Source organism: Entamoeba histolytica, genomic scaffold (assembly GCF_000208925.1).
Source record: "Entamoeba histolytica HM-1:IMSS scf_1104750516417 genomic scaffold, whole genome shotgun sequence".
Classification (NCBI taxonomy): Eukaryota; Evosea; order Mastigamoebida; family Endamoebidae; genus Entamoeba; species Entamoeba histolytica.
The window spans coordinates 97,274-121,725 of NW_001914863.1; the positions used below are offsets into that span (position 1 = coordinate 97,274).

At 24.9% G+C, this 24,452-nt stretch overlaps 6 protein-coding genes across 6 annotated transcripts, besides 3 other annotated features; 2 read left to right on the forward strand and 4 right to left on the reverse strand.

Annotated features, from left to right (window-relative positions):
- Positions 1–41: 41 nt before the first annotated feature.
- Positions 42–2,786, forward strand: EHI_012300 (uncharacterized protein; the record flags this gene model as incomplete). Its single annotated transcript, XM_651085.2, has 1 exon — positions 42–2,786. One exon carries the CDS (start codon positions 42–44, stop codon positions 2,784–2,786), a length of 2,745 nt encoding a protein of 914 aa, XP_656177.2.
- A 30-nt stretch (positions 2,787–2,816) lies between these two features.
- Positions 2,817–3,227, reverse strand: EHI_012310 (uncharacterized protein; the record flags this gene model as incomplete). Its single annotated transcript, XM_651084.1, has 1 exon — positions 2,817–3,227. The coding sequence occupies one exon, from the start codon at positions 3,225–3,227 to the stop codon at positions 2,817–2,819; it is 411 nt and encodes a 136-aa protein (XP_656176.1).
- A 35-nt stretch (positions 3,228–3,262) lies between these two features.
- Positions 3,263–4,097: a repeat region.
- Positions 4,046–4,666: a repeat region.
- Positions 4,667–6,789: 2,123 nt separating this feature from the next.
- Positions 6,790–7,581: a repeat region.
- A 150-nt stretch (positions 7,582–7,731) lies between these two features.
- On the reverse strand, positions 7,732–9,410 carry EHI_012320 (pumilio domain-containing protein C6G9.14, putative; the record flags this gene model as incomplete). The annotated part of the gene is made up of 3 exons (XM_651136.1): positions 7,732–7,865; positions 7,937–9,164; positions 9,342–9,410. 3 exons carry the CDS (start codon positions 9,408–9,410, stop codon positions 7,732–7,734), a joined length of 1,431 nt encoding a protein of 476 aa, XP_656228.1.
- A 2,491-nt stretch (positions 9,411–11,901) lies between these two features.
- EHI_012330 (serine-threonine-isoleucine rich protein, putative) lies at positions 11,902–19,785 on the reverse strand (the record flags this gene model as incomplete). Its single annotated transcript, XM_651135.2, has 1 exon — positions 11,902–19,785. One exon carries the CDS (start codon positions 19,783–19,785, stop codon positions 11,902–11,904), a length of 7,884 nt encoding a protein of 2,627 aa, XP_656227.2.
- A 1,194-nt stretch (positions 19,786–20,979) lies between these two features.
- EHI_012340 (uncharacterized protein) lies at positions 20,980–23,631 on the forward strand (the record flags this gene model as incomplete). Its single annotated transcript, XM_650805.2, has 1 exon — positions 20,980–23,631. The coding sequence occupies one exon, from the start codon at positions 20,980–20,982 to the stop codon at positions 23,629–23,631; it is 2,652 nt and encodes an 883-aa protein (XP_655897.2).
- A 101-nt stretch (positions 23,632–23,732) lies between these two features.
- On the reverse strand, positions 23,733–24,305 carry EHI_012350 (uncharacterized protein; the record flags this gene model as incomplete). The annotated part of the gene is made up of 1 exon (XM_001913363.1): positions 23,733–24,305. One exon carries the CDS (start codon positions 24,303–24,305, stop codon positions 23,733–23,735), a length of 573 nt encoding a protein of 190 aa, XP_001913398.1.
- Positions 24,306–24,452: the final 147 nt, after the last annotated feature.

Sequence of the window (24,452 nt, forward strand, 5' to 3'; positions counted from 1 at the left end):
AAATGAGAAGAAAAGATAATCAGAAATACTCTTTTTCTTTTATGAATAATAATTTACCTAATAGTTATGAAATAAACAAAGAAATTGAAATGAAAGAAGAGGTTTTGTCTCCTAATATTCTTATTGAAAATAATAGTGATAATAATGAAGTATCATATTCTCAAATAACAACAAAACAACATAATTGGTATAAACGATTAACTGTAACAATTGTCTGTGTAATATTATTATTTAGTTATATATTTACTTATGTATTATTGAAAACAACACCAGATACAAAAGAAATTAAGAAAATATTGATAATAGGAGTAAGTGAAGTATTATTATTGGTAATTATCTTTAGTATTCAAACAATTTTATTATTTCCATTTGTTCAACAACGATTACATGAATCTTCAATTATAACAAAAATAATGGGAAAAGTTTATTCAAAGTATAATTCAACAACATTTGTATTTAAATTACCCAAAATCAATAAAATGATTGAAAAAATATATCCACCAGTTCCAAATGAAAAAGTAAATAAAACGATATTAAATAGAATGATAGAAAAATATAGAAAATTTATTGACCAACATTTAGTTTCAATAAAAGTATTTTCATTAATATTTTGTTGTATTTCATCAATTATAACATTAATATTAATTTATTTACTTATTCAACAAAAAAATACTTTTAGGATTCTTTATATTCAAACATTTGTTATTTCTGTTTTAATTCTTTCAGTATTAATTATTGGATGTATTATAATAACAAAAATATTAGAAATAACATTGGTTTTATTAAATGCATTAATGTATGTTTTATACAAAAGAATCATATTTTCTGCTTCATTATTTATTTCAATGAGTCTTATTGGAATAGTAACATCTTTAATTGTTTCAGTAATTCCTAATTTAAAACCAAATTCAAGTAGTTTTTATTTGGTGAGTTATTCAACAATAACATTCCTTGCTTTTCTTCTTTTTTTATTATCAGCACTTATTCATACAATTTTCTTATGTTGTAAAAATCCAAAAGAATGGATGAACGTATTAAAGAAATGTATAACATCATTATTTAAACATCATTATATTGCTACATTAATCTTTTTCCTTATTATGTTAACATCAGGAATTACTACAATATTAAGTTGGAGAGGAAGTATTCTCTATTTCAAATCAATTGTTGTTCCAGATTCTTTTAATTCAGTTGAGAATAACTCTTCAATAAAAATTACAAATATTCCAATAATAACACGAGATATTGAAGTAATAACATTTGGATGTGGAAAGAAGAATTATTATAGAGAATGTTATGCTAACCCAACTATCAAAACACCAACAATTGATATGTCTAGATTTATTGAATTATCTATTACATCTCAAGATTATTATCATTTGAATAGTAGAATAATTCCTTTAAATGGTCAAGTTTATTTCCCTAAAGATATTCTTAGATTAAACAAAACATCACATTTTAAATCAGTAATTATTCTACCACATCAACTTGGAAATCTTATTAATAGTGATGATGGATATGATTATCTTCAAAAGACATTTGCACAAAATGATTTGATTGGCATTGTCATTGATTCATCATTTTTTGATAAAGATTTTAACGATAAAACCATTATTAGTAAAAATTATAATCTTACTACACAAGAAGCTTATATTGAAGCAAGAAGTATTTTAACATATAATATTCTTCAATATCTTAATGTTGCATTAAATAATTATTTTAATTTTACTGTTGACATGTCAGAAATTGGTATTGTTGGAGATAGAGAAGGTGGTGCAGTTGGGATACGACTAATAGAAGTAATGAATAGAAATAAGACGTTTCCAATATTATTAAAAGATTGGAACATTATAACTATTAAAGTTATTTCATTTAGTGGATTGTCATGTAATCAAATAATAAAACATAATATAATGAATGATATACAATCTTATTTTATTGAAACAATCCCATCTATCAGTACATATCCTAATCCTTTTTTATCAAGTTATGCAATTTTTGAATCACCTGATTTAATATTTATTAATCAAACAAATATTTTAAATTCTAATCGTCCATTTTATTATACAGGTAGTTTATTTATTCAACGTGGAAATCCTAATGATTTTAATATAATTTATGAAGAACCAAATAATCATATTATTCTTGATAATATTTTTCCAATACAATCAAATTATATTTCAAAAACCCAACTTGATTATATTGTTTCTCTTTTCATTGGAAGTCATTTTATGTGTAGTTTAAATTCTAATTGTATTAATTATAAGATGTTACAAGATTTTAAAATTGCTGATGAAGTTCTTCCTATGAATTCTGGTTATTTCAATACATTTATAAGTAACAATGATATATTAATAGATTCTAATGGAAAGATTTCTCCTAATATTACTATTTCTACTAATTCTTCATATGTTGGACTTTATTATCAAAATGCTTATCAACGATTTCATAGAAATCTTCAATGTCATAAGAAATGTTCTATTAAATATTTATTTAATGTACCAATCTATGCAAAAGGAATAGAATTTAATTTTTATCAAGTTGGTAATTCATCAAATTATAATAATGCAATACTCATTCATTCAAATAAAAATGTAAAAGAAATTGCTAAATTTAAATATGCAGGTATTCCACAATCTAAAACACCATTTACATTGAGTAAAGTGTATTTTTTACAATTATTTGAATTTGTTTTTAATACACAACAACAACCAATAGAAATTGATGAATTAGAGATTCTTTTTGATGGTGAAATTTTATTAGATAATGTTGCTGTTTTTAATTAAAACATTTCAAGAAATAAACAAATAATTAAATTATTGACTATTTTTTAATGCATTATGTAATATTTGTTTTGTATTTAATGAACGTAATTCAGCAATTCCTTTTTCTAATTCTTTAATTACTTCATTTAATACCATTGGGGTCATTTCAAAATAAATTGATTTTCTTAATGAACTTAATGCTACCTTAACTGACCCATCTGATTGTATTACTTTCTTTTGGTCTTTCTTTGCTAATGTAATATCAGCAACATCAATTTGAATAATAAATTGAGGTTGAATTAATTTATATACATTTTTATATGCCAAAACAATATCTAATCTCCATGACAAATCAATAAAAATGGGTTTATCTTCAATGTTAAAGTCATCACTTTTTATGAGTCTAACAACATATCGTTTATTTACTCCATTAGATTTAGTAATAACTTCTTTATTTTCCATTCACTCACAATTTTTCTTTTTTAGTTTATTTTTTTTTTTAGTTTTTGTCTTTTTTCTTTATTCTAATTTTCTTATTAGAATCAATCATGATTTTATTTGTATTGATTCTGATTATTTCATTTTTATTAAATTTAATTCTTTCTTTAATCATTGTCATCATATGTTTTAGGTACTTTATTCTTTCTAGTGCTTTAACTTTTATTCCTTCTTCATCATTTTCTTTTAATTTCATGATGCACTTTATTCTGTACAATTTCATTGACCAAATCTTCTATTCTATTAATTTTATTTAGGATTTCTTTTATTTCATCAAATTTATCTCTTATTATTTTATTTTGGAGATAGAGGTGCATAACCATTGAAATATTCATATCATCTTGCAGATAATCCATTCTGCTTCCTGACCATACCCATCTATTATTAATTTCCGTTATTAATCAGTCAGCTTATTTTCTTTTCCAGTAGTAATTAATGTTTGAACATTTTCTATTTTCATTTCTTTTATTTTATTGATGAGAGTGTTAAGGTATTCTTCATCAATTTCAGTAGAGTTATTCTTTAATATGATATTTTTTATTATTGAATCACACTCTACTCTTCCTTCTATTATATTATTTACTTTCACTTTAATGTACTGTTTAGTGCTTTCTTTTATTTTATGTGATATTTTAATATAATTAATATATTCTTTTTCACTATTGACATTGATGTTTATTGCTTTTATTATACTTTCTATTTGTTCCCATCTTAATTTCTTATATAATTTCTTATTTAACCAATTAATTGCAAAACAATACAACACTTCAATTAAAATTTGATTTCTTTCTTTTGTTGTATTTCTTCTTATATTTTCATTGTACTTTGTTTTTTATTTATTATTCTTGCAATTTTACATCTATCATTCATTTCTTTATTTGTATTTTGTTTTTTAATTTCTTCTTCATTTGTTTTAATGTCTTTTTCTTCAATGTATTTTGTTTTTTTTTTCTCTAATTTCTTCTTTAGTTTTTTCAATTATCTTTTTTGATTGAATATACTTCTTGTTGATTATCATACCATCTTTTTCTTTTATCTTCTTACTTCTTATGTATTTCTTCATACTTCCCTTTGTTCCATTCACTTATTATTCTTTTTATTCTTTCTTGTATCTCATTTATTGTTAATCATTTATATTTGTTATTTGTATTATCTTTATTATTATTGTATTTATCTTGTTTCTTATTTGTTTTTATTTGTATCTTTCTTCTTCTAATCCATTTTCCTTGTTATTTCATTTACTTTTATTATTGTTGTTATGTCAATTATTGTTATTGACATTCATTCTTTTATATGATGTTAAATTTCTATGTTTTGTTTGGTTTTCTTTACAAGACACAAATGTTTTACACAATATCCATGACATTAAAATTTGTTGTTATGTTGGCATTGGAAAAGTGTCTGAAATAAAATAATTATGATAATGGTATAAATAAAGAATAAATCATAAATACAACAAACAATAAAATAAGTAAAACAAAGATAAATAAGTGATATTATTTATTTTCTATTTTTCTTTATTCAAATATTAATCACATCATCTCTTTATACTTTATTATTGTTTATTCTTCTTTTATTCTTTTGTTTTTCATTAATGAGAATGTTGATTTCTCTTCATTATTCTTTTATTTTAATTGATTTTATTTTTATTTAATTTCATCATTTTAGTTATTCTCATTGAATTATCATTTCTTTATTTCTTATTTAATGAATGAATATTTCATTATCATTGTATTATTATGTATAATTTCATTTGGTATTAATATCATCATTTATATCTTTTTCTTTTCTTATTATTATTTCATATTATCTTATTTCATTATTTCTATTATTATTTATTATATTTCTTATTAAATTACTTCATCATAATCAATTATTATTTGATATTTCATTATTTGATTTTGTATTAATGTTTGTGGGTTGTTTCTGATTTTCATTCTTCATTTCTCATTAATTTTCATTTAATAAAATAGAAGAATAAAAATAATGAAAGAAGATAAATAAAATAAGAATAAAATAAGATAAAATCAATGATATTGTTATTATATTATTATGTTATTTTAATTTTGATTTTATATTTATTATATTATTTTTATCTTTTATAATCATCACTCATTTATTCTTTTTGTCTTTTCCTCTTTTCTTAAACATCACTTAATTTATTCTATTTCTATTTTATTCTATTTTCTTTATTCTTGTTGTTATTTTATTTAGTTCTTCTTTTATCATTTGTCATTTCTTGTTTATTCATGTTTGTTGTATATTTTATTCTTATTCTTTATTTTATGTTGTGTTATTCTTATTTATCTTTCTTATTATGTTTTGTTTATTATTGATTAAATAGAAAATAAAATAATAAAATAAAGAAATAAGAAATAATAACATAAATATGTTGATGTATTTTATCTTTTCTTTATTTATTTCTTTATTATTTCTATTATCTTATTCATTTGATTCATAATGAATTAATTCAATGAAATAATACAAATAATTTGTTTATTCATTTCATTTTATTTCATTCTTATTTCTTTTCTTATTGATTAAAAACACCATCATTGTGTGTGAATATTTCAAATGAAATAAAATAAATCAACATTGAATTATTTCCATTTTTAATTCACCATTTCATTCATTGGCAGATGAATGAAATGGCTGTTCATATTCTTCATTGATTTGTTTTTATTCTTTTTTAGTTCATTTTCAATTAATCAAGATTGAATCATTTCATTTCAATTACTATGATTCGTTTTGTGTGAAGTATTTTGGAAGTTCTTTTCCACAAAGTGCATTTGATATTCCTTCATATTCAAATGAACTTTGTTTACAATGTGATAGTGTTTTATCATTTTCTTTACGAACACAAATGTCATATCCAAACCCAAATGCAAACAAACAAACATGTGATTTATTCAATAAAGTAAATGCATATTGTGATTGTTTAATATCAAATTTCATCATTCTTTCATTCTTCCATTTGATTCTAATGAAAATAAAAATGATTTTGAATCATATATCCATTCATCAACTTTATCAATCTTCTCATTAACATATCCTCCAAATTTATTTTCTTCTTCATCTTCAATAATAATTATTATATGTTCTTTATTCCATATTCTTTCTTCAAATACTGATGTGTTTCTATTCCAATCATCAACATCTGAATCAAATAGTATATTTGATATTCTTCTTTCTGTCAATTCTTCTATTTGTTTAATATGCACCTTATTCATTTTAATATAATTTGATGTTTATAAGTTCAAAATATGATTAAATAGTTAAAATATGTTATTAACACATCAAGTCAATCATTATTTTTAACATCATTCTATTTTAAATAAATGTTATTTATTTTTACAATAACAATAAATATATAATAATATTAATAATATAATAATAATATAATAATAATATTGTTATTTTCTATAATTAGTTTATTTTATTTTTAGTATTTTTTATTTTTGTTATTTCATCTTTTGTGATTTGAATTTTTATATTTTTTTATTTTTTTATGTTAATTTCTTAATTCTTATTGACAAATACATCAAAAAATGGAAGTATCATCAAATTAGTGGATATTTTAGAAGATGGTTCGAGTCAAAAGGAGTAGATAAAACTACTACAGTGAAAGCATGGAAGTCAATCAATATTAAGAAGAATGCATTTCTCAAATTAACTAAAATGCAAGATGGAGCAATATTTTGTGGGTATAGAAAATCAAAAATAATGAAAAATGAAAGATTAAAATACTCAACACTTTGTAAAGACAAGATAGCTACAGTAGAACATATTCTACTATCTTGTATTTATCATAAAAAATCACAAATGGAGAAATATGACAATATTGGCATTATAATATTGATTAATAAGAAAATATACAGGAAATATTCAATATAAAAACCACCATATGAAACAATATTCAAATATAAAGACATCACAATGATATGGAACAAACAAATCATGCATAAAAGTGATGGACAATACCACAAAAGACCAGACATATATGTATTAGATAAAAAGAATAAAACTGGTCTAATATTTGATATGACTATTGTGGCTTATCACAATATTAATGGAGCCTATTGGAAGAAAAGAAATAAGTATAAAGAATTAAAGAATATTCTAATGAAAATAGAGAAACTAAAAGATGTCAAAATAAATCCAGTAGTAATTTCAATCAATGAATTAATAAATAAAGAAAGTAATAAATTAATTAAAGAATTAAAAATTGACATTGACATCGAAAAAGAAATTAAAAACTCCATGTAATACAAAATATGATAGATGTCATGGAATACTGGTGCAGAGAAATAGCAACCAATTCTATCAATACTTAATTAAATGCTTATTTATTTAAAATTATTTTTTAGTTTTTGTGAAATACCACTCAAATGACAAAAAGAAAAGAATGAAACAAATCATAAATTAGTCTAGTAGTAAAGAACGTACAAAGAACATAATTTTACTTTTATTAATTTACACTATGATGTTGTTTGTTTTCATCTCGAAGAAGTTTGTTTTGAATTTTCTTATAATATGGAGTATTTCTTATAGCAGATAAATGAGGAATAATCCAATTTGATAATTTTGAATGATATTCAACAGCTAAAATATTTAATATTAATTTGGTATTATAAGACAATAAATAATAAAAGAATGTATAAAAGAAAACAAACAACTTTGGTCTAAGCATGTTTGAATCACATAATTAGCATATGAGTCTTGTAAGAGTTTAGTTACATCTTTAATTTGTAAAAATCTATCAAATATCATTTGTCTTGCTTCAATTTCATCTGAACGTACTAATTTTTCAATTACATTTGATGAAAACTTTTGCATTGATAAATCAATTAAATCATCAAGAAGCATTTTTGTTACATCATTAATAACTCCTACAATATCTACATTTAATATATATTGTACAACATAATTTCCAAATGCATCTTTAACTAAAACTAATGAATTTTTTACAATTTCATCTATTAAAGTAATTAATTGTTGTCTATTTCCATAATCAATACATCGTTGAACAACACAACATCCATGTTTATGGGTTGCTACTTTTACTAAATTACCATCACTCACAATCGCATCAAAAATAAACCTATTATCACTTTTTCCAAATGTTTTTAAACACTCTTGAATAACATGATTTCCATTTGAATCAAAAATTAATTCAATAACATATGGTGAAATAACATTTATCAACATATTTTGTTCTTCTTTAGTTGAATAACATGAAATTAACTTTTGAATTGAACGAGTTCCATGAATATTCTTTGAAATAATAAAAAATGTTGGTGTGATTTTTGTAATTATTTGAATTCGTTGTTCACTATTTACTACTTCAATTAACTTTTGACATAAATAATTCCCAAATGGATCTGACATTAAGAGGGTGATAATTGGTAACATCTGTTCAAAAATACATTTTGTTGTTTGTGGATTATTGTCTTCTAATTGTCGTTGAAGATAACGACATCCATATTGATCATGACACATCTTAGAAAAGTCACTTCCAAAATCACTAATACAAACATTAGTTGGTGAAATCATGTCAAAATGATGTGTTTGTGTTGAAATAATTTTTTCTTGTGATGGTGTTTTAATGTGAAGGAATTTACAATTATCTCCGAATTTACACTGACCAATTTGATAGAATTTACAAATCCTTTGATTCCTTTGTGTAAGGAATGTAGACGATAAATTTCGAAATGGACTAATTGGTGCACTTGGTTCTGATACAGACAAATCAGAAATATATTTTGTTGAACTTGGTGTATGTGGCTCAGTAAAAGATGTGTGTGATTTAGGTGGTTCAAAATCATTTTGTTCATCAAGCAATTGTGTAATGAACTCAGGAATATCTTCATTCTTATCTTCGTTAATTGGAGATCCATTTCCCTACAAACTGTTAGTTCTTTTTTTTTTCTACATTTACTTGACAAATTAACTTCTTTTTTAGAGCAGGAAAACTTTTTCTCTAAAAACATTTTTTTTAACTAGTTTTGTCTTTTCATTTTATTTTGTTAACTTTTTATTATTCATGTCTCTATCTCTATTACATCACCAAAAACAAACTCTAAATGATGGAAATGATTCATGATCCATAGAAAATGCTTCAAATTGATCATTCAAATTTGAGATCATCACTTTTTACTTTTCCAGTTTTATTTTTTAAGTTCTGTATTTCTTTTGAAGTTTCTTTTTTTTTCTTTTCTACCGTCTTTATTTTTAGTTTATTTGTGTTATATAACACGTTTTTTTATATCAAATCATAATTCTATAAATTTCTCATTGATTAGACTTTGAGTTGAGTCTGTTTATTCTTTCCACAGACTTTTTGTTTGTTAGTTGTTTTGTAGCTATTAAAATTCATTACAACACCATTTGGTAGTTTCTTGGTTCTATTGGTTTGTTCTCATGGTAAAATATTGTTAATTATTTGAGTGTTGTTATGAATTATATTTTGTTAAAACTTAATTTCAATTTATATTTCTTGTTGATTAAGATATTGTACTCTTTTGAATGATTTATCTGTTTATTCTGTAATCATTGCATGCTTGTTCTTCACTATTCTATTACATGAAAATAAAACAAGAATTACTATATGGATGTACTTATTCTATGAAGATCGATAATTGCCAATTTATAAAGAAGAGTAATTATTATTTAGTCACAAAATAACAAGTTCATGTTTTGAATGAACCTATTTAGTCTATTCGATGGTATTGAAGCCATTTTAAACATAATTATTTGAATATTTGATTTTGAGAAAATAGAATTTGACATGTTGGTTATAGACTCTGATACGAAGTTTTAATGAAAATTGATGGTTTAATAACAATTAAAATTAGTGTTTTGTGTTTAAATAAACATTGGTTTTAATACAGCTTCATACCGTTTTTTTAAGACTTTATATGTCATATTCATTTTATAACTACAACACAAATACACATAATTTATCATTTCAAGTGGTAATGTGATTATTGTTTATGTTATATGAGAGCTGTTATACTTGTTTTGTTATTACTGAATGATTAGAGATAGTATTGCAATATAAATGAGGATATTATAATTGTTTTTAATATTGATACAACCAGACTAAATTCCTCATATTAAATTGGTGTTATTTTATGAAATTGAAATACTTTTGTTATTGTATAACTCATCATATTTTCAGTAAATACAAATCAACAAATAATGTGTACATTGGTTATTCCAAATGTTGAAAGTTCATCATTCTAATTTTTATAATACATTTATAGAATGACTAACAACAAGTGTTTTATTCTGATGTTTTGTCAAGTAACCTTTACAAAAGAAAACAAGTATTTTAATAAGAAGTAATTTAATGAAAGATGAAGTGAGTTAATTCGTTATTAATTGAGATTTAGATGATTATGATACATTCCTGAGTAAAACGAACTTTATTTGATTCAAACACTAAAACAAATAAGTTTCATACATAAGTAAAGTTGAAAGACAAGACATGTTATATTATTTTCATAACACATACTCTATGAAATTTAAACAAAGTAAATAATCTATTCATTGTATTTTTAAATAAAGTAGAATATTTGAATGGGATAATTTGATATATTCTTCAAGAGACAGCAATGAAAATAAAAAGGCATCAAACACATCCATCTGGCTGTCTACATCATTGTCTTGAGATTCAAGAATTCAACTATATGTTTTTCATATCTGTATTCAATAATAAATACAAATATTTTATTTGCAAAACAATTGTTTAATACAGAAGTATTTTCATTTCAATTATCTTTATCTTAATCAAAAATAACAAATTTATTTATTTTTTGCTCATTCATTAACTTATGTTTGTTTTTGTATATTTTTAAGATTGAGTAATGACTAGATGGATTGATATAAACTGACTGTTTAGAAGTTGTTTTTCAATAAAAAGTATTTCTAGACATACATTTATATATAAATATTATAATAAATAGTAATAGTAATTATCTTTCAAACAATGTAGAATTGATTTATATTAAATGAAAAATACCTTTTTGGATTGAAATGTACTGAAATGATGAACAATAATAAGACTCAATGTTCAAAATCGTAACTAAACAAATAACAACATACAGCCAGTAATGGTAACATAAAATTGATTAATTTTTGTTTTTAAGATGTTGATAATAAATAAAATTAAAACACATAACTATAATAGTTTGAGTCTCTTTATTTAGTTGAACAACATTGACAATGAATCAGAAAAATAATATAAAACGGTTATTAATTAACATAAAGTTTTATTTGTTGTATTAATTTCCATTTAAAAAATTATTCTCTTTCAATATTTGTTTATTGTATAACAGAATGTCTAACTCTTCACATAACACTATTGTTTTAATTTGTTATTTGTTAAATTATGTTTTAATGATTCTTGACTTTCTTTTTTTCTCATTGTATTTTTCTTTTCTTATTTTTCATTGTTTATGTCTTTTGTATTTCTCGATGTTTTGTTTCAAAAGTTATTATTCATTTGATCAATTGATGAATGTGTTTAATGCGTATTCTTTTATTTCATTGCTTTTTATCTTCTATTCTTTCTTTTTGTTAATCTTTCTTTTGTTGAAAAAACAAAAATCAAATTCGTTTGTTATTAATATTCTGTTCAATTATTTATTTTTTCTTCTTCTTTACTTTCTTCTTTACTCTCTTCAACTTCTTCTCCTTCTGAAAAGACTTTCAAATTTCTCCTTCTTTCTAAGTAAACATACACAGCATAAACAATGATAACAACAACAATCACAATCAATGCTATGACAAAAATAACCATAACTCCAATTGTCCATTTAGGAAATTCTGTATTTTTAACATATCCTGCAAGTCTGTCTTCTGGACATACAATGTCTTTATCTTCAAGATTTGTTAATACTATGCCATGACATGCTACTTTGAATTGATATGAATCTCCTTCTTCTTTTCTACTTCTGCTATTTGAAATTTTATTTATTTGATATTCTTCTACTTTTATTTCATTTTCTTTTGGTAATCTCATGACTACTAACAATGTTTTACTTCCTGTTTCTTCATAATAAACATTGATGACACTCTTCTTTATTGTTGTCATTGTCTTTCCTCCAATTTCATCTCCAATATTCAAATTAGCACTGTTATTGTTTATTGGTTTGATTGTAATTATTGCATCAGTGAAATCAACATCATCAGTCAGAATATCAATGTATGTATGTTCAATGTCAATCTTTTGTTCTTTAAAATTGGCTTCTTTATTGATATTCAAATATCCATTTGATGTAACTTCTACATTAACTCCTTCAATTCTACCTATTGTCAATTCTCCAGTGTCAATAACAACACTTGAATATGTTCCATTACCTACTATCTCTTCTATATAACTTTTCTCGTTATTATTACTTTTAAGTGTCATTACAACTTCTTTCATTTTATCTCCTTTAATATTCATTCTACTTATACTACAATTGCTCATAGTAAGTGTTGATGTTCCTGAAACCTCTACTCGACTAATTTTCACATCTTCTCCTCTAATTTGATCTTCTGATATCTTCAATCCTTCATATTTTTCATTTGATGGCAATTTGTATATTACACTTGTTGTTGCTGAAAAATCAATTATACACTTATCTCCTGAACATGGACATGTTTTTCTTTCCCATTCTACTTCCGTAGTTATATTTTCTTTGTTTTCTATATTTGAACACGCTAGTTCTTGAACATTTGCTTCAACTCCTTTTGGACATGCAGATAAGATATATCGTTGTGAATCAAGAACTACTCCACTTGAACCTATTAATGTGATTCGTTCAATGTCATTGTTTCGTATTAAATTAAAGCATTTATCTCCTTTATTCTCTCCAACTATGTTCACAGTAATATTTTCAATATTCACATCTCCTCCATTTTCTATAACAATAATATCTTCATCACTCCTATTTCCTTCTATTTCTATTATTGCATTTTTGATATTAATGTTATTAACATATCCATCTTCTTTAATTCCTCCTTTCATTATTATTTTCCCTTTTTCTCCAATTTTTATTATTCCTCCTGTTATGAAAATACCTCTTTCTTTCACTTCTTCATTTCCTTCTACTTCAACCAATGGCTTATTACTTTCACTAAATGTAATCTTGTTATTAACCTCTATTTGTCCTCCTGTAACTTCAATTCTTCTTGTAAAGCTGTTATCTGTTTCTAATGATAATGTTCCTTTACTCATTGTAATAGAATCAACATTTAACGTCACTCCTGTGATTCTCATTCTTTTGTCTTCTCCATCTGTTATTTCATAAATGTTTATTGGGAATTTTGATTCAATTATAGTCTCATTGATATTCATGCTATAAACACTTGAAACAGATTGCATTACAATACGTTCTCCATAGTTAGTTATTTTTTCTATCAACGAATTACTTACAGGATCATTGAATGTACATTCATTCTCATTCTCACAATCAAATATACATTCTTGTTTACTTATAAGTGAATATGTGCAATAACATCCAGTAGGAAGTTTATTTTCTTGTTTATATGAGCATCTAATAGGTGGACAATTATATGTTGTGGTATCTGTTTTACATTCTTGAAGAACAATTCCTCCACATTCTATCAACTTCACTTTCTCATTAGAATTGGTGATACTTCTAATCTTAAATGATATTTCTCCATTGTTAATTTGATCTTGTTGATGTGAAATAAGTGAAGTACATGTTTCACTTGGTTCATGATTTGATTCATAATTGAATTGTGAGATACTTGCTATGTTATTTGGTGATGATAACTCAAATGTTCCTGATTTGTATGTAACTTTGTCAATATCAAATGAATTGTCTGATTTGATTATTGACCCTTCTAGAATAAGTTCATTAAAGACATTAATTCCTAATAACTTGATATTTCCTGCTTTCCCTTTCAAATGGAATTGTGTGTTATAAATTCCATCTAAATGTACTTCCATTTTTCCATTACTCTTATCAAGTACATTAATGTATGTTTCTTTCTGTGAATCTTTAACACGGATGTTCGATTCTGTTATTACCAAATTAACAACATTATCAATTGATGTTGTTTCAATATAGATTGTACATTCATTAGAACATGTGACAGTATTGTTTTTCGAGTCACTACGAATGTAATAACTTCCTCCTTTGATATTAATATTTGCATCTCCTTTTGAAATTTCAATAATATCATATCCATTAGTAGCTTCACTATTATCTTCAAATGTTAATTCACCATCTTTACTTATTGAATATATGTATTGTTGTTTCCATTTTTTACCTGTTTGATGTTGACAATTAGTAGTATCAGTACATGTGTATGGAAGTGGACATGTATAATAACTTGATTCTGCAATATATACATACATTGTGTCTTGACATGCAAAATATACATTACTTGGTAGTTTTGTATTGCCATTTGTTGAATGATTTAATTGGATTAATGGAACATTTGTAGTGATACTATTAGTAGTTGTTATATCCATTGTTGTGAATGTGAGTATATCAGAAATAATAAGTGGAAGAGTAGATGGACTAATAGACTTAAATTGAATAGAACTTGTTGTTAATTTATCTTTTGTTATAATTCTTGAACTTATGTCATCAAGAATAAGAGATGAAATAACAACATCATTCTCTATGCTAATCTTACTATTTTCTTTAATTTCAATCTTAATATTTGATTTACTTTTATCAGTATTAATAGTTCCTACATAAACATCTTTAGATCCTATTATAATATTATTTGATGTCTCACTTGTAATTATTTCATCAATTTGAAAATCACTATGAATTTCTATGTTTTTCTTCATTACCATTCTATTTAATTGTGTACTTCCTGTGAAACTAATTGAACAGTCATTTGACATTTTAACTTCTTTATATACTCCATCAAATCCTTGAACATTAATTTTATCATCAGAACTAGTTGTTAAAACGAGAGGAAGATTATTATTAGGACATAATGATGGAAGTGTGTATGTTTGTGAATCTGAAACATCAATACTTGTTGATTTAGTAATTTCACATTGTTCAATTTTTGGAATTAATAAACCACTACATCCTTTATAAAATATATTAGTTTCTTGAGTTGCTCCTTCAATTTCAACATTACTCAATGTTCCAATTACATTTCTTAAATTACAAACGTAAACACATGCTGTTGGTATATTTGAAATGGTTATGCCAGTAAATGAACTATGAACATTGAATATACTGTTATTTACGTTTTGATATGTTTTAGAATCTTGTACATTCAATTTGTTAATTGAGATAGAAGTAACAGTTGATGTACATTCAAATTTAGTTTTCATAATAGTCATTTCATTAACAGAAATACTTCCATAAATTGTAATTGTTCTTATTGTATTAGTGTCTGTATTTTTAAAGATAATTAAACCATCCTTAGCATTAATTGATGTAAGAGTTATGTCTTGTTTAGTGTTAATCGTGAATGTACCTTTTTCAACATTAATTGATGGTGTTGAAACATCACTAGATTGAGTAATTGTACCAATAACATTTCCATCTTCTATTGTTAAATCTAGTGGAATTTTAGTAATTGTGAATAGACCATTCAATGTTAAATCATTCAATCCAGTTGGAAGAGTGATTGAAACAGAAGTACTTAACGAATTTATTATTTTTAATTTTTGTGCATGAACTTTTGTAAGATCAATTGATGTTGTTTTTGTTTTGTCATTAATATAAATTATTCCAGAACATGGAATATCACTAGTTGTACATGGATTTAATTCCAATTTATTGTCTGAATATGTCGTTTCAAAAGTGATTGGTTGACAAACATAATCATTTCCTTTTTCTTTTTTGCTGAAAATAACAGTATCATTACATTTACTTATACAGTCTGTTGGAATATTAGTTATTTTAGAATGTGATTTAACAACAATGTTTTTAGTAGTATCAACAGTAAATGTATTAGAATTATCAAGGTTAAATATAACTTCACTGTTTAATGAAGTTGTTAATTTTGGACTGCATTCTTTAATATCTATATTAACATTATTAACTGATGCACTGACACTTGTTGTTGTTGATTTGATTGTTACATGTGAGCTAGTTGCAACTATAACATTATTAAATCCTGATACTATAGATTGTGAATAAACAGTAACAGTCTCTGTTTTTCCATGCCCATTAATAGTTATTTCAGTTGTACTATCACCAAATACAGATATTGAATGATCAGAAGTTGATTCAATTGAAATTACACCACTTAATCCTGAAATATACGTATCTACTCCAATATCAAATTTCTTCATTCCAGATGCAATAACACTTGGTGATTTGATTTGAATTAATGTTTTTCCATCAGTACATTTATGAGACTCTGGATTAAGATATGATGTTTGTTTGTTTAATTCAATATTTTTATCAGTAATTGTATAACATTTATATGTTGGTTGTTTGTTATTATCAGTACTTTGAGTAAGATATGAATTAACAGGAATAACTTTACTATCTGTAAATGTGCACTCTTTATTATAATTTAAGAAATGTTCAGGAATTGTGTTTTTATTACTATTGTTGTTATCAGTGGCTGTTACTTTAAATGATTTAAATATAAATTCATTTCCACTTACAAATGAAAGTGTGTTTGTTGTAAAATCAACATTATTGCAATTAATCTTACCTGTTCCAAATGTTGTTGATTCTGTAATAGTGATACTATTTCCAGTAACTGTTAGATTGCCACTTGTAGTAAGTGTTTTTGCTTTAATATCTCCTGAAATAGTCATTGAATTTAAAATAAGTGGTGTATCTGTGTCAATTCCATTACAATTACCATATACTGTAAGTGTTTTATCTTTATTATTATCGTCTTTTGCTTTATTTACAATTTTAACTTTATCAACATTAAGAATAAGATTTTTTGTTTGTCCAGTAAGATGAATAGTAGATCCTCCATTATAAGTTGATTTAATAGTATAATTAATTGATTCAGATGTTACACTAGAGTCCGTATTTAATTCAATATAACAATCAGATGTTTTACATTCTATCAACTCATGTTCATATTTAAGTGTTAATTTAGTTGATTCTGTGTTTGATTTAGTACTAATAATCTTTGTTGGTAACTTTTTAGAATTGCATTCATCTTCTTTATCTGTACATACAGAATAATAGTCATGATATAATAAACATGTTATTTTACTTTCTTCATCACTCAATTTTGAAGTAAATAACATTTTTCCATCACATGAAAGTATTTGTTGTTGATTATTACCAGTAAATGTGATATGATTATTTAATCCATCAAGTAATAATGCTGGAATATCTTGACTTAAAGATGATTCGAGTTTAGAAACAGTTAGTTTAAGAGAGTATTTATTTCCATTATTAATTATAGAAAGTAAAGTTGATTTTACTTTCATAGTTTCAATAGTAATTTCAACTTGTTTTTCATTTGTATTTTCATTTGTATTTTCATTTGTAACAGTAATTAATCTATCTTTATTTCCATATTCAAACTCTTTCAATGTTAATTCAAAACAAGTACTAATATTATTGTTTACTGAATATGCTTTGAATGAACTAGTTGTTATTAATGGTAAATTAGATGTAAGTTTATTTACACTTCCTCCAATATAAATTGACTCTAATTTATCTACACCTGTCAATGAAATTGTATTTGAATTATCTTGACTATTTGATATTTTAGTAACATCTTTAATATTATCTTGAATATTTGATATTTTAGTAACATCTTTAATACTAACAGTGTTTGAAGTTGAATCAACTATTAACTTTTCTTTTAAGTCATTTCTCCCTTTTAAAGTGACTGTGTTTATTGTTGATGATACAACATAAACACATTCTGCACGAGTATTGTCAGTAGTAGAAATTGGATTGACATCATCTTTATTAAGTGAACATGGACATTCTACAGCAGTGAATTGTTTATCAAACGAATTATCATCATTTTTATCAATTGAACACAAGACTGTTTTATTCATTGCTGTTTGTCCTGTTTTCATCACTCTAACAACTTGTCCTTTCTCTGTAGAAAGCACTGCCTCTGTGAGTGATGTTGTTCTTTGTTCATTACCAATTGTAATTGAATTAAGAGAGTCACTGGCAATAAAATCACAATAATTAAGTTCTGTATTTTCACAACTTCCAGTAATATCTGTAATGGTGATTTTACTATTCTTTTGTAATATAATATAACGAGAAGATGAAACTGAAACACTAGGAAATGAAATAGTTGAAGAAGTTGCAGTAAATGTCTTTTTATTATCCAAAGTTGCTTTGAGTTTATTACTAGTACGAGACGCACTTGTTTTCACTTTATTTTTATTTTCAACTTCATATGTTACTGTCTCCGTTACTGTCAGTTTCATATCAGTTGGATTTAAATCTCCGATTTTCATTGTTTTTAATTTCAATTCTGGACTTTCTTTTGCTTCTTTTAATTCATTTCCATCTTCTGTTTGACCTGTTATTGCAATATTGCTACTAGATTCTGTTAATGATTTAAATGACAAAGATTCTCCAAGTGTATATTTTTGTCCCATTGTTAAAGTAAGTGTATAGTCTGTGAGATCAGTAAAACCTTGACAATCAGACTCCTTAAAATTTAACTTTTTTATTGTTTGTTCATTATCTTTTAATGTGCAAGTACAAGTTGTATCCTTTCCAATTCTATAGTATGTACCACATTTATTTGATGAAACTCCTGTTTCTCCTTTAGTATCAACATTGTCATTTGATTGTGTTGTATAGACACATACTGAATTTGAACCACATGTACCAGAAACTCCAGTGACTTTAATAAATGAAACTGTAACAGAACTATCCATTTCTACTGTCATACTTTTTTGTGAATCTGATTTTTGTTTTCGTAAACCAGCCTTAATAACAGCATCTTCTTGTTTTGTATCTTCTTTAACAGTTACAACAACATCTTTTTGTTGTTTTAATTTAATTGAACTAATATTTTTTTGTAAAGTTACTGTGCAATTTTTTGTGGGTTGAACAGTTTTCCAATTCTGATTAATTGTAAGCATAGAACTAAAACAATCATCAACAAGAGTCATTTCAGAATAAACAGTAATAGAGTCACAATCAATTTCTGAATATTTGTTATGTGTTCTTGTACAATCACATTTCTCTGTCTCAGAATGTCCCTTTTGATACGCTCTGTAATAATCACACTTGTGATTTGAGAGATCTGAAGGAATACTATTTGCATGTTTAGCATAATAAAGAATTCCATTATTTGTTTCTGTTGACTCAACTTTTTCAACTTTTATTTCAGTTTCAATAATCAGTGGACAACTTTTTGATAATTTAAGTGTTTTAATTGTTCTTGTTCCTGTTAATGTAAGTTTTGTACATGAGCCAATAGTAAAACTATCAATCTGGTTATTTTCTTTGTTTTCTCCAAGATTAACTTTAATTTCACCAGTTGTTAATGTAGTATCAAATGAAACATCTGTACAATCTCCTTTAACTTCATAATCATTTGAGTCTATTGAACATTCTTCAGACATGCAAGAACAAATAAAAAGGATAAGTATATTAATAATAATCATATAATATTAACTATGTATAAGATTAACTTTTTAGTTATTATATAGAAGTTTAAGAATAAATATACCAACAAAAAATGTTTAAAAATATATAATCTTTTTGACTCTTAGTTTCTCTTTTCTCTTCATTTTTCCTATTTTTATCTATTACTTCCTTAGATTCTTTCAAAGTTTTTTTAAATCTTTTTTCGTTTCATTATTCGTTTCTAAAAAATAGAATCAAAATATGTTTTAATCTCACTTTATATTTTAAAAATATATACTTGTCGCTATATTTAATTATTTATACCTTATTTATTTTCTTGTTTTGAGTCAAATTAAGATTATTCCTTTTTATAAATTTATTTATGAGTTAGATAATATTTTTCTTTGATTTCAAAATATAATAATAGATTTGTAAACAATCATTCATTATTTAAATGTCTTAGAATAACGAAGTATCAAAAATTGATAATATAAAATATGAATATACAACAAATAGTATTAAACTAATAGAGAGTGTAAATCGAATAAATTGAAGTAAAACACTATTCAAAATAAATACAAAGAAAATCAAATGAAAAAATAACAGATAAATATAGTATGAATGCTAATTATAAATAAAATGATAATATTATATAAAATTAACATGAAGTATTAATGATTATTGCCAATAAATACCTTGTCAATTTAAAATATATAACAAAAATATATAATTCATTATTAATAATGGTATTTATAGAAAAAAAGAAGGTATATATTTATATATGAAATAATTTACAATTACAAATAACATTAAAGACAATAACAATGATGATTTCATTAAATAATCTAATTGGGACCTTCTTTTATCAATTCATTTATTTTGAATAAATAAGCAATAAAGAGAGTAAAATATAATGATAACTAATTTATTATTAAAATATTAATAATATAATACAATTATATTAAAATAAATAAAATCAATTAATATCAAAAGAGATGTCATAAACTAGAGTTGTTTAAATAAAAGTTTAATGACATCAAAAGAATCTTCCTGTAAAAATACACTTAATACAATACAAAAAATAATAAGAAATTAAAAATTAAAAAAATTAAAAATTAAATAAAACTGAAAAAAAAAACTTAAAGAACTTAATATAAAGAATGGTCCAAATAACATGTCTTTTGGCTGTAATGTTCTTTTTTAATTATTGTTATGGAATAAACAACCAATGTAGTTCAGCTACAAATGTTGATTTAACAAATAGTGAACAATTTATGGTAACAGAAGATACAACTCATGCTACTGATTCACTTTATAAAGTAGGAAGAAAGATGTATAAAACTAAAGGGAAATGGTATCGTGTTCATACAGCTGGACTAGGTAATAATATAGAAGTAGATACATGTTTATCTGGAATAACAAATTATGATTCAAAAATTGCAGTTTTTGGACAATGTGTTAATGGTATGGCAGGCCAATTATTATCAACAAACGATGATAGTGTACAAGGATGTGGATCTGCTGCAAGACTCATTTTTAATGACAAACGTAAAACTAGTTTTTATGTATTTATTACTGGTGCAACAGAGAATGATGTTGGTGTATTTGGGCTTAGAATTATTAAAAATCCATCATTCAGTAATAAACAATGTTCTCATGCTGCTGATATTACTGAATACCCTTCATTCAGAGAAGGAACAACAACTGGATTAGCACCAAATTTCCATGAATTATCTGGATTATTTTATGTTCTTAAAGGAACAGGAGATAAAATTCATATTGGAACATGCCACCGAGCTACTACGGCTGATACTGTTATAAATGTATTTGATAATTGTGACTCAATGAATCCAATTCCTACAAAAATGACTGCATGTGAAGATGGTAATATGGGATCTAAAATTCATATTGACACTGTACCAGGTAAAATCTATTATATTCATGTAGCTTCTTCACCAAATAAGAGGGGAATGTTTATAGTAACATTTGATATTGAAAGTTCATTTGGACCACAAACATGTGACAAAGCATTTGCTATTACCACTTTACCATTTGCACATACTACCAAATTAACAGGAACAACTCAAAGTATGTCATGTGGAAGTTCAGTAGAAAAAGTTGGTTCATGGTATTCTATTGTAGGAGATGGATATGATTATTTAATGTATACATGTAATAGTATGAATGGACCACAAGATGGAACAATGATAGAAATATTTGAAAGTTGTACATCTAATAGTAAATGTGAAATGAATAATAATGGATGTGGATTACATGGTAAAATTAGTAAAAAATTAGAATTAGGAAAGAATTATTTCATTAAAGTAAGTTGTTCTAACCCACATAATCAATGTAGAGTTACATTAAATGTTGATAAAATTAATCCACAAGGAACAGTCAATAGTTGTATTTTTTCTAAACTCGTTAGTATTACAAGTAAAGATGATTCATTTACTGATGCATTTGATTTACATACTTCAAGAACATCACAAACTCATTGTGGTGGTGATTCTCAAAAGAAAGGTATTTGGTATAAAGTTGTAAATGACTATAAATATGCTTTTCCTTTATTTATTCAAGCAAATGTACTTTTAGCATCTTCTACTAAACACACAGCTGAGATTCAAATGTATAGAACATGCTCTTTAGAATGTGAAGAAAGACAATATTCAGTTCATCATGTTTTACTTAAACCTAAAGAGACTATAATGTTCTTTGTTACAACAACAGAAGAAGAAGGTCAAGTATCAGTATTTATGAGAAGAGATTATCATATTAATCATGACACTTGTAAAACAGCTTTAGAATTTAATGCTCCATTTACCTTAGTTGAATATAAACCAAATACTGGAAAAACTACTACACCAATATGTGCTAAAGATGTTGTTGGAAGACACACAGGTATTTATTATTATTTCCAAAGTCCTGTAACAGATACAATGATTGTAGAAACTTGTGGTCTTGAAACTCAATTTGACACGTATGTCGAAGTGTTCCAAGGATGTGGTAATGATGCTAGCTGTGTATTATCTAATGATGATTCTCCAGAATGTGGTAGTTCTGCTTCATATGTAAAATTTGAAGCACAACAAGGAGCAGAATATTATATTTATGTTTCTGAGTCTAGTAAGGCAGTAGATACAGAAGGTACATTTAGACTTAATGTTTATACACTCAATCCACCATCTCATTCAACTTGTCAAAAAGCAGAATTATTAACTCCTGGATTAACCCAATACGCACTTACTAAATATGCTTATGAGTCTGTTAGTAATTGTAAACCAAATGTAAAACATGATATGCAATCCTTGTTATATGGAGTTATTGGAAATAAACAAAAATCCTCTAATCATTTAAGAGGAGTTTGGTATACTTACTCTGCATCAGTTAAAGGAAAGTTACATATTAATACTTGTAATGCTGCTACTTCAGTAAGAACAAGAATGGGTGTTTATAAAAGTTGTAGTGCTGTTAATGGTATTAATATTCCTGACCAATGCATAGTAGAACATACAGTCTCTTATCAGTCATGTTCAACAAGAGGAACTTATGTTAGTGTTGACTTAAATCCAGGTGAAACTGTTTACATTTTTGTTGGTGGTGAAACTGAAAAAGATGTTGGATTTGTTGCTGTGGATTCAGAATTCCAAACAGAAGCACCTAACTATGTTCCAATTACATATACTCCAAGGGTTGGACCAAAAAGATTAAAAGAAAGAAGAACATTATGGTATGTATGGGCTCTTTGGTGGTTTATTTATGCAGTTGTTTGTGTTGCTACTTTTACAGTATTAAAACTTTTTATTAAGACGGATGATTTATTGAGATATCATGAACTTTAAATTCATTACTAGTTAGATTCTTTTCTTTCTTTTTTTTACCTCTTTCTTATTTATTTGTTATAGAAAAATAATAATTAAATTAAGGTTATTTGTTTATTAATTCAATTTATATTCTCTTGTTTTTTTTCTTCAACTTCTTGTTGTGTTGTTTGTGCTTCTTCCTTCTTTCTTTTCTCAAGCTGTTGGAACTCTTCAATTGGTACTTCTTCAACAATTTCATCGTCTCTGAACAACTTTTCTCCACAAAGACTTTTAGCTTCATTAACAATAATATCAATGTCACTATTAATTCCAATCGTTCCATCAGAACAAATCAATACTCCATTGTTATTTTTCATTTCTTTCCATTGTCTTAATTCTAATGAATATTTAATCATAAAAACACATTTTTCTTTATATTCACTAAAAATCTTTTCTAACGCTTGTTCAAGAACATGTTCTTCTCCATCAATATGTTCTACACTAAGTGCAATTGTTGTCATATCTTCTATTCTCGACACAATCCCTTGAATACTTTTTTGAGAAATTCCTGGAAGTGTAAAATATCCTCTTCTTTCAAATGGAAGTTCTTTAGTAGTAAATGCTTGAAGATAATTAACTTTTCTTGATTCAATACCTTTTTCAAAGAAAGCGTTTTTGATTAAATTTTTTGATCTAACAGTAAACTGAGTCATTCCTGTTCTTCCCACTGGACTTGAACATTGAATATGATATTCATTATCTTTTTTAGTAATTTCACTAAATGGATGACAACACAAAAAAATACCTCAAACAACACTTGAACTTCTACTAAATCCTTGTGCAACATCACCAAATCCATA